Source organism: Arachis duranensis, chromosome 2, assembly GCF_000817695.3.
Source record: "Arachis duranensis cultivar V14167 chromosome 2, aradu.V14167.gnm2.J7QH, whole genome shotgun sequence".
NCBI classification, from domain to species: Eukaryota; Viridiplantae; Streptophyta; class Magnoliopsida; order Fabales; family Fabaceae; genus Arachis; species Arachis duranensis.
This window is the reverse complement of record NC_029773.3, coordinates 43207301-43218660: the sequence shown is the minus strand read 5'-3', so window position 1 is coordinate 43218660 and position 11360 is coordinate 43207301. Positions and strand designations below refer to the sequence as shown.

At 34.8% G+C, this 11360-nt stretch overlaps 1 protein-coding gene and 1 non-coding gene across 2 annotated transcripts; both read right to left on the bottom strand.

Moving 5' to 3' along the window:
• Positions 1-1057: 1057 nt before the first annotated feature.
• Positions 1058-1165, bottom strand: LOC127745150 (small nucleolar RNA R71). The gene has a single exon (XR_008006346.1). It is a non-coding gene; the product is annotated as a small nucleolar RNA R71 (small nucleolar RNA).
• An 8505-nt stretch (positions 1166-9670) lies between these two features.
• LOC107474262 (late embryogenesis abundant protein 1) lies at positions 9671-10782 on the bottom strand. The gene is made up of 3 exons (XM_016093866.3): positions 10661-10782; positions 10402-10536; positions 9671-9798 (listed from the first exon to the last, which is right to left on the bottom strand). The coding sequence occupies exons 1-3, from the start codon at positions 10700-10702 to the stop codon at positions 9721-9723; spliced, it is 255 nt and encodes an 84-aa protein (XP_015949352.1). The 5' UTR covers positions 10703-10782; the 3' UTR covers positions 9671-9720.
• Positions 10783-11360: the final 578 nt, after the last annotated feature.

Genomic DNA, 11360 nt, shown 5'->3' with positions numbered 1-11360 from the left:
ATCATATCTTTGAGTTTCTTGTTAGTCAAGTCATCAACTTTAATTTTAAAAATAAAATCTTTTTAATTTCTTTTTCAATTCTTTTTCAAAATAAATCTCAATCTTATCTTTTTAAAATTTCAATATCTAAATGTTTTTCTAACTTCTTATCTTTTCAAAATTATTTTCAAATCTTTTTTTCAACTAACTACTATTTCTTATCTTTTTCAAAACCACCAAACCACTTTTCCACTTCCAATTTTCAAAAATCACTAACCACTTTTTCAAAAATCTTTTTAATTAACTGATTGTTTTATTTTTAATTTTCGAATACTCTCTCTCTCTCATATCTTTCTATTTATTTGCTATCACTTCCCTTCTACTTATAATTCGAACCCTCTCTCTTCTCTCTGTTCAAATTCTTCTTATCCTCTCTCTACGTTATTCTTCTATTCTTCTTTTCTTCTGACATCTCAAGAAATCTCTATACTGTGACATAGAGGATTCCACTACTCCCTGTGTTCTCTCCTTTTACATGAGTAGGAACAATAATAAGGACATTCTTGTTGAGGCTGATCCTGAACCTGAAAGGACTCTGAAGAGGAAGCTAAGAGAAGCTAAAGCACAACACTTCGGAGAAGACCTTATAGAAACCTTCGAAAAAGAAGCAGACATGGCAGCCGAACCCAACAACAATGCTAGAGATGCAAGGAAGATGCTTGGTGACTATACTGCACCAACTTCCAACTTCTACGGAAGAAGCATCTCCATTCCTGCCATTGGAGCAAACAACTTTGAGCTTAAGCCTCAACTAGTTTCTCTAATGCAGCAGAATTGCAAGTTTCATGGACTTCTATCGGGAGATCCTTATCAGTTCTTAGCTGAATTCTTGCAGATCTGTGATACTATTAAGACCAATGGGGTTAATCCTGAGGTATACAGACTTATGCTTTTTCCTTTTGCTGTAAGAGACAGAGCTAGGATATGATTGGACTCACAACTTTGAGAAAGCCTGAACTATTCGGATAAGTTGGTCAATGCTTTCTTGACTAAATTCTTTCCCCCTCAAAAGATGAGCAAGCTTAGAGTGGAAGTCCAAACCTTCAAACAGAAGGAAGGTGAATCTCTCTATGAAGCTTGGGAAAGATACAAGCAATTAACCAAAAGGTGTCCTTTTGACATGCTTCCAGAATGGAGCATCATATGTATATTCTATGATGGTCTGTTTGAATTATCCAAGATGTCATTGGACCATTCTACTGGTGGATCTCTTCATCTGAAAACACCTTCAGAAGCCCAGGAACTCATTGAGATGGTTTCAAATAACCAGTTCATGTACACTTCTGAAAGAAATCCTGTCAATAATGGGATGACTCAGAAGAAAGGAGTTCTTGAGATTGATACTCTGAATGCCATATTGGCTCAGAATAAAATATTGACTCAGCAAGTCAATATGATTTCTCAGAATCTGACTGGATTGCAATATGCAGCTGGCAGTACTAAAGAAGCCTCCTCTGAAGGAGAAGCTTATGACCCTGAGAATCATACAATGGAAGAGGTGAATTACATGAGAGAATCCTATGGAAACACCTATAATCCTTCATGGAGAAATCATCCAAATTTCTCTTGGAAGGATCAACAGAAGTCTCAACATGGCTTCAATAATAATAATGGTGGGAGAAATAGGTTTGGCAATAGCAAGCCTTTTCCATCATCTTCTCAGCAACAGATAGAGAAATATGAGCAGAGCCCCTCTGGCTTAGCAAATATAGTCTCTGATCTATCTTAGGCCACTCTCAGTTTCATGATTGAAACAAGGTCTTCCATCAGAAATTTGGAGGCACAAGTGGGTCATCTGAGTAAAAGAGTTACTAAAATTCCTCCTAGTACTCTCCCAAGCAATACAGAAGAGAATCCAAAGAGAGAGTGCAACGCCATCAATATAACCAAAATGGCCGAACCTATAAAGGAGGAAGAGGCAGTGATTTCCAGTAAGGAAGACCTCAGTGGACGTCCACTGACCACTAAGAGGTTCCCTAATGAGGAACCAAAGGAATCTAAGACTCATATAGAGACCATATAGATTCCACTGAACTTGCTGTTGCCATTCATGAGCTCTGATGAGTATTCTTCCTCTGAAGAGGATGAAGATATTGTTGAAGAGAAAGTTGCTCGGTATCTAGGAGCAATCATGAAGCTGAACGCCACATTATTTGGTAATGAGACTTGGGATGATGAATCTCCATTGCTCATCAGTGAACTGAATGCCTGGGTTCATCAGACATTACCTCAGAAGAAATCGGATCCCGAAAGGTTCTTAATACCTTGTACCATAGGCACCATGACCTTTGAGAAGGCTCTGTGTGACCTGAAGTCAGGTAAAAACCTCATGCCACTCTCTGTAATGGAGAAACTAGGGATCTTTGAGGTACAAGCTGCAAGAATCTCACTAGAGATGGCAGACAAATCAATGAAACAGGCTTATGGACTTGTAGAGGATGTCTTGGTAAAGGTTGAAGACCTCTACATCCCTGTTGACTTCATAATCATAGACACCAAAAAGGATGAGGATGAATCCATCATCCTTGGAAGACCCTTCCTAGCCACATCAAGAGCTATGATTGATGTGGACAGAGGAGAGCTAGTCCTTCAATTGAATAAGGACTACCTTGTGTTTAAGGCTCAAGGTTTTTCTTCTGTAAACATGGAGAAGAAGCATGAAAAGCTTCATCCAATTATCTCCATACAGAGTCAAGCAGAGCCCTCACACTCAAACTCTAAGTTTGGTGTTAGAAGGCTACAATCATGCTCTTAGCATATGTGAAGCTCTGTAAGAGCTTCCTGTCAAGCTATTGACATTAAAGAAACGCTTATTGGGAGGCAACCCAATCTTATTTATCTATATTAATTACTTTTTCATTTTATTTTCTAGTGTTAGTCTATGTTTTCTTTAGGTTGATGATCATGTGGAGTAACAAAAATAGCTGGAGAACTAAAGCGGAATCAAAAACAGCACACCTTGGAGGACAGGCCTACTGGCGTTTAAACGCTATTAAGGATAGGAAAATGGGCGTTTAACGCCCAGTCTGGCAGCATTCTGGGCGTTAAACACTAGAAATGGCACACAGACTAGCGTTTAACGCTAGAAAAGGGTGTCTGGTGTCTGGCTGGCATTAAACGCCAGTAAGGGTAGCAGAATGGGCATTTAACGCCAGTTTGGCAGCATTTTGAGTATTTTGTTTTGGAACTATACTTGCAATGTGAATATTTTGTGAAATTCTTTACCAACGATAATTCTCGCATCACCCCTATGAGCCTCCATAAAAGGAGTTGTTCGTCAAGCTAATGACGGTAAAGAAGCGCTTGTTGGGAGGCAACCTAAACCATATGTATCCTATAGTTTACTTTTACTTTCATTTATGCTATTTTAGTGTGATTTAATATCATTTTATTTTCTATTGATTTTCTTAGTTTTCTCACTTTTTTGACGTTTGTGATCATGTATAGTACTCAGAATAGGAACAGAGACGAGCAGAAGGAAAAATAGCATACCCTGTAGGATGCCCCCTGCTAGCGTTAAACGCCAGATTTGGCGCTCACCGCCCAGGGGGAGTGAAAGCTTGGACGTTAAATGTCCAAATAGGAGGTAGCCACGACCAATTTTTGGTCCCCTTAGGGCGTTCAACGCCCGTTCTTGGCATTGAATGCCAAAAAAAGAGAACCCCCTGGTGGCGTTCAACGCCAGCCTGGCGTTCAACCCCAAGGAGGCAGCATGGTGAAATTTGAATTATGAAGCCTTTGGCTAATGGATAACACCAAACCACCAACCACTTCACCATTTACTCACTCTTATCCATTCTCACTCCTCTTTCACCCACTTTTTCATCTATATTCATCCATCCCATCACCCATCACTTCCTTTGATTCTCGCACCCAACCTTTCACTCCACCCAGTCACCTCTGATGAATCCTATCCATCTCTCTTTCCAACAACCACATTCAATTCTCCTCTCCCCCATTTTTCCCTACCCATAACCGAATCCACATCCACTTTCACCACACCTTTACTACTCTTCCCTTCTTCCATACTCTTCACCATACACATTTTCTTTCTTCATCTCTTCCCTCTCTTCACCTAAAGGTCGAAGCCTATACCCTATCTCCTCTATCTCATCCTTCTATTTTCTTATCTTTTTCTTTTCTTATATTTTTATTTGCTCGGGGACGAACAAAATCTTTAATTTTGGTGTTGGATGCTCCGCTTTTTTCTTCTTTTATCTTACCTCCATGGCACCAAAGACCGGAGAATCCTCAAGGAAAAGAAAGGAGAAAGCCCCCGCTTTTGAGCAATGGAATTTTGCAAGATTCTTCTCCAAGGTGCATTAAGATCTTTTTTATGACGTGGTGAGGAAGAAGAATGATAGGGTTGGAAAATTCTGGCCAACCCCATGACCGAGGTTGGAGTATTTATGGTGCAGGAGTTCTATGCCAACACCTGGGTCACAAAGAAGCACGATACAAGAGTGAACCTGGAGCCAAAGAATTGGCGCACCATGGTCAAAGGGCACATCATGTATTTTATTCCTGAGAGTGTGAAGGTGGCGCTACAGTTGCCAGAGCCACGAGATGACCCTTATTCATACACTCGAAGGGTCAACACTGACCAAAGGTTGGAGTAAGTTCTTGCGGACATCTGCATGCTTGGAGCTCAATGGAGGAAGGATGCTCAAGGTTGGCCTTACCAACTGGGTAGGCTTGACCTTAGGCCGGTGTCTAGAGGATGGTTAGAGTTTATCCAACGTTCTATCATCCCTACGAGTAACCACTCTGAGGTTACTGTCGAGCGAGCAGGGATGATTCACTGCATTATGCTCGACAATGAGGTGGAGGTGCATGAGGTGATCCCTCAGAAGTTGTACAGAATAGCGGACAAGCCCTCGACCTCTGTGAGGCTGGCATTCCCTCATCTCATTCAGCGTCTATGTGTAGCAGTTGGAGCTTACATAGAGGGAGATACACTGTTTGAAAAGGAGAGACCAATCATAAAGAAGGGTATGGAGCATGCTAGGGAGCCCGTGCAAGGACTGAAGTAAGAGCCAGCTCCACCACATCTACAGGATATGTCGGAGATACCTCAGGGGATGTACTTCCCTCCCCATGACTACTGGGATCAGTTGACCACATCTTTAGGGGAGCTGACATCATCAGTTGATCAGCTGATGCTAAACATCAGAACCAGTCTGCTCTCTTCCATCAGATGATGAAAGATCAAAAAAGGATATTGGAGGAGTAGAGGAGGTAGGGGCGTGACATTGAGGAGCTTAAACACTCCAGAGGATTCCCTTGAGGGAGCAGCAACCACCATCACTGTGGTGGTCTAGTTTTATTCTTCCTATCTCTTTTTTATCTCGGTTTTCCTAGTACTTCAGTATGTTATCTGTTTTTTATTCTAGTTGCATGATCACTCTTAGGATATCTTTGCTTTCTAGTTTAGTAGTTTATTTCTGAAAAATTTTCAAAGATGTCTTATGTATTCACGCATCAAGCTTAAAATGAAAAATCTATTGAAAAAGTAGTAAAATGCGTAAGATCTTGAGTTATATTATGAGTTATTCTAATTACTTTGATGTTTTAACCTTATCCCTCTTTTTTGAATGTATGAATCAACTGTGCATATTTGATTTTGAAGTTGAGTATATTGGTTCTTGAAGAACAAGAACTTAGAGAAGTATTATTAATTCTCTGAAATAAGAAAAAGATTGATTCTTGAAGCAAAAGAAATAACAAAAAGAATTGAAAATAAAAAGAGAAATAAAAAAAGTGTCCAAGATTTTGAGCATCAATGGTTAAGGTGGTCAAAAATGATCGAAAGCTCAAAAGAGTGGTTTTCCCTAACTATATGCTGGTGGTGTGAAAGTGTCAAGTAATTCTAGAGACTGAACACTTAAAGTCGTAACCCAATGCTGTTATAGAGTATGCCTAAGGCTCTGAGCACCACTGTCAGGGGATAAAAGCAAATGAAAAGTCGAACCCAAAAGGTTCCCCCAGTTAAGTGCTTGTGGTGTTTATGTTTCAAGCTAAGCTTGAAGACAAAACACTTAGAGTCACAGCTTGGCTCAAAGGTGTAAAGCACCAAGAAAAGAAAAGCTACGTTCAAGAATCAACAAGATCCTAAAGAAGAGAATTAATAATATCATCCAAATTCTAGTTCTTAAAGACACCAATATTTCTGAGCTTCAAGGGATAGTGAGATGCCAAAGCTATTCAGAAATAGAGTGTTATTAGCCCTATTCAGTAAGTAGACCTGAACTTGAAAGCAACCCTAATCTTGTGTGTTTGCTCTTCCTTGGTCCTATATTGTTTTGGGTGCTTGAGTACAAGCAACAGTTTAAGTTTGGTGTTGTGATGCGTGAGCATCTTATACCCTTTTTCTAGTTAATTTTATATTATTTTTAATTAGATTTTAGTTTCTTTTACTTGATTTTAGTGCAAGAATCACCTTTGGATGCTATTTTAAGTTTTTCTTGAGTTTTTATGATTTTAGGTGAAATTTGGAGCAGCTTGGAGAAGTCTGGAGCAAGAAAGGAAAATGTTGATAGCTCCCCCCTGGGCGCTGAACACCCACCTAGAGTTCAACGCCAGTAAGGGGGCAAGAGATCAGAACACGCTCTCCCTCTCTGGCATTCAACGCCCAATCCTTGCGCTGAACGCCAACCTACAATCAGAGTTGCACACTAGTGGGCTTCCAGGTGGATTTTGCACTTATTAATTGTATCTTATTTTATCTTTGTAATCTTTATTTTAAAAGAATATCTTTTAAGTTAGAATTTATTATTAGTTTTTTATTTAAAGGAGGAGATCAATTAGGTTTGAGGATCTTCTTCCTTCTGCACTTTTTTGGAACCCTATTTTCTCTGTAAGTCATGAGGAACTAAACCTCATGGTTAAAGTTAGGAGCTCTATTTATTTCTATGGATTGATATTATTATTATTCATCTATTTTAATATATGTTTGATTTAATTCTAAGGTGTGTTTTCGTTCTTAATCTAATGAAACTGGGTGGAACGGGAGTAAGACCCTTTTTCTACATGAGGTCCTGTGATACTCGGGAGAGTTCGCTTGAACTACAGCTTGAGAACACACCTCTTAGACGGCTAATCCACAACCTGTTGGGGACAAGGAATATCTGTTCAGTCGGGATTTGGGGTGATTAGGGCCTTTGTGGTATAAACTAGGTTTCTAAACTTCACCCTCAAATTCAAATTGAATGATCAATGGAGTGGCGTTTGATGAGGATCAGAGGAGATTAAATCACTAAGGGATTAGGGTTTAATCACTTATAATTTGCCATAGAATGAATTATTCATTGTTAAAATAGTTAAAAAGAAGGGATTAGGGTTTAATCCGAGACCTTAACTGTTTTTTCATCATTGTTTTACACCAAACCTTCTATTGCTTTTCGTATTTATTTGTTTATGTGTTTTCAACAACAACCATCTTTTACTGTTTACCTGACTAAGTCCAACATAATAACTATTACTTGCTCAGTCTGACAATATGCGTGGGATTGACCTTTACTCACTTGAGGTATTACTTAGATGACCTGGTGCACTTGCCGGTTAAGTTGTACGAGTTCTAATTTTGCGCACCAATGATGCTCTAATTGCTATGCAGAGAGATCAGTAACCTTTTATGCAAATGTGCAACAACTTATATGGAAAATACTATTTACTTATTTAGAGTGGCATAAAGTGAATGTTAAAAATAACACTAATTTTATCATATGTGAAAGTATTTATAGACAAATGATATTGGTATAAATGTGATTTTATAAAATTAATTATGATTAAAAATTAGATTGATGTCATATAATTTATGTTAGGATATTTTTTATTCGACATTAAAAAATTACTTTTAACTAATGTTAGTTAAAATCATGTTAAAGTTTAACTTATTAATAGGATATAATTTACATATTTTTTATATTACTTTTTTAATTTAGTTTTTACAATAATAGCGTCTAATTCATTTTATAAAAATTAATGAAATGAATTTTAGTAAGCACCTTTTTTTTAATGGATGTTAATACGAGTTATATAAATATGAAGATTATTTACCCTCTATAAATATAGGTTGAAATAATTTTATACATTGGATAATAGATTTTTATATACAAAAACTTTTTAATTTAAAAGTAATAATTATTTAATTTAAAAGTAATATCTATTAATATCAATAGATATATACTAATAAATTTTTATAATGTATCAATATTTAACATGCACGTAACACAGATTTTACACTAGTTTTATCAATAACTAACTCGGTGGCCTTTTCTCACTATTGAATCTTGTTATAGGAATATCACAGAAGTTACAAGTTATGTGCAAAAAGTGTTATAGGTTTCTTTTGAAAGTTACAAGATAGTTTACTCACTTGGCATTTTCATGCAAAACTATATTCCAACTTTCCTAACCACTAGAAACTGATATGGTAAGACACTTACCTAACACAACCATGGAATAAAGTCGCTAACCAAGTGTTTTTATCCAAAAAATCAATTTGGCGAACTTTTTTCTCTAGTGAACCATGATACAGGATTATCCCAAAATTAAAGTTACTTGCTTAGACATTTGATTCAATATATTTTCAACCATCATGTGGATTCTATAATCCAAAATAATTCCAACTACATTGTGTATGTAAGGATAGTAAAATTTATGTAATGCGTAACTTAAAAGTGAATACATTAAAAATAATAAAATAAAATATATTTTTTTAAGTTCTTAGTCAAAGAATTAATTATTGTTACTAAAAAATTATTAAGTGATAATTTTACAGATTTATTTATTTCTAATATCATTTTTTCATTAATGAAAATACAAGATCAAAATAGATCAAATTTAAGATTTTAAATATTGTTTATTTTTAAAGAGAAGAGACTATATTCTTTTTTTTAGTTGAATTTTTGTCTTTGTTAGATTTTTCTTAACAAAATTTTAAATTAGACAATTTAAATTATAAATAACATCATTCTCTTTTTTTTTGTTAAAGGTTTTTTGTCTTTAAAATTTTATTTAGTATAATTTTATCGAGGCATAACTTTATCTAACACATATAAGGAGTGTTATGGAACCAAGTAGATTTCTCTCAATTGGCGATTTCGTACACGTAGATTCATCACTAGGAACCAACCTTACACCAATATTTAAAAAGGTTCCGTGTTGATGAAAATTTTGCCTATACGAATATGCTATGAAATTATTCAAAAAGTGCATAACATAGAACAAGCAAAATCAAGAGGCATTTAGTATATGCAGAGAGATATTAATATAATGAGATATTATTATAGACAATATATTATTATAAACAGTGTATTATAAATCTCAAGTATAATGAGATATGCATATTAAAAAAATTTTAGTGATAAAATTCTTTAATCTTTCTTCTATTTTATTTCTACATTTATTTTTTTTGTTTATTATTTTACAACAAAATACACACAAAGTATATGACTGAATGCTAGGTAGTTACGAAAACCTTATCATTAATTTAAGCCAAAAAAATAACACATTCATTACAACCGGAATTAAATTTCCATAACTTAGTACCACATCAATATAAAATATTTATTTAGCCAACTAGGAAAACACAATATTTTGTTAAAAAAAATTATGTATGATGTATAAAATTATTTTCCATTTGAAAGAAACTATCTAAAACAATCAAATGGGATTCTTTCAGTTTTTATCCATCCCAAGTGTGTGCTTCACAGTGTCCATAGCACCTTGAGCCATGTTCTTCACTTGCTCCCCAGTCTACAGTAAAAACATATAGTTTCAACAACAAATCATTTTGTACCAAAATAAATATAAGAGATGGAATAATTATTCCATTGCATGATTTTAAATGATGAATTACTGTAACTACAATTATGACTATAATTATTTCAACTGCACTATTTTTTTCACAATTTTCTATATCACAAAAGAGTATACTATAAAAATGATCCCTAAATAAGTTTGGCATCAACAGAAAATTGCAAAAAAGAAAAATTTTCATAGTCCCACAAAAATAGACATGATAAAATGGTCCAACAATTAATTCTTCTCTATTTTCATTAAAAGATTTGTTTACTTGAAAAATTCAAATGTGATTTGACATAATTAATTATACAGTGTCTTTTCACATGCCTAAATGTTTAACTACTTGGAGACATATATAAATGGTGGAATCCATTTTTTCACCTCTCACCTGTTAGACAAATTAGACACAAATTGTGTAGACACCATATAATTTTCTTGATGATATATCATTGGTTCATTATGTGTCACAATTATTTAGATAGTTGTCAATTGTGATTTTGACCATAACTATAATTTTTAATCGTCCAGTTTTCTTTTTTAGAATTTCATAGTAACCTGTTGGAGTAATCCAGTAGCTTCCTCCTTGTTTTCTTCACGAGCTTGTCCTGTCGTGTTGTAAGCTGCTTGAGCTCTATCTGCAGCTGCCGAAGCTGAATCCTTAGCAGCTTGAAAGTTTGCTTCAGTTTTGGCCTAATAAAACAAATGAAGATTAATTAATTAGCACATGGGATGGTCTCTCTAACATTATATCCACAATATGTAAGAAGATATCATAAAAAAGAAGAAAATCACGAAATTTAAGTTTGTGGTTAACCTGAGCTTGGCCTGCATTGAAGTTTTGTTGTGCACTAGACATATTTGTTTGCTAGACTTGAAAACAAGTAAGAATACAATAACAATTGATCTAAGATAGTGTTCTTATAGTCAATGTTATTGATGAAGTTCTATAAGGTATTTATTGTAGTGTTGGTCTTCATTCAATTTATGATAGATGCATAAATGTAGGATCCTTCATTCCATTAGTTACAATAAGCTAATATTTCGGCTTTTAAAATGGCCTCTAAAATGAGAAAATTGTGCCAATCCAAGTTCTTTTTACTAGGAGTTAATCAATTACCCTGTATTTAATAATCCGAAAATAACTTTTTATTTATAATCTACCGCATTCATTGAGTCACTGCAATAGCAATATAGTCAATGCGTCCTAAGTTTCATTAAAATAAGTTTTCTTCAAGTCATGTTTTATATAATTTTAATGTACAAATAGCATTTTTAAATTTTATAATCATTATTGCACGTAAAACTATTTGTATCACTCTATCTCTACAACAAGAAGTATTTTGATTATAAATTCAAAATTTATGTACATATTAAATTATTTCAAATTCAACTTAAATAACCTCTTTTTAGTTTGGAAAAAACTTTATATCTTGATAGTTTTATTATCTTCGACTTTTTTTATTATATTTAAATTGAATCTGGATTTAATTTTGGTCAACAACATACATTTTGGG

What these genes read in the sequence shown, in the direction of transcription:
- LOC107474262 (XM_016093866.3), bottom strand. Translation starts at nt 10,702, where the DNA reads ATGTCTAGTGCACAACAAAACTTCAATGCAGGCCAAGCTCAG. An exon ending in TCAATGCAGGCCAAGCTCAG is followed by an intron (nt 10,537 to 10,660) that starts GTTAACCACAAA and finishes TTGTTTTATTAG; the next exon opens with GCCAAAACTGAAGCAAACTT. An exon ending in CTACTGGATTACTCCAACAG is followed by an intron (nt 9,799 to 10,401) that starts GTTACTATGAAA and finishes TTTTTACTGTAG; the next exon opens with ACTGGGGAGCAAGTGAAGAA.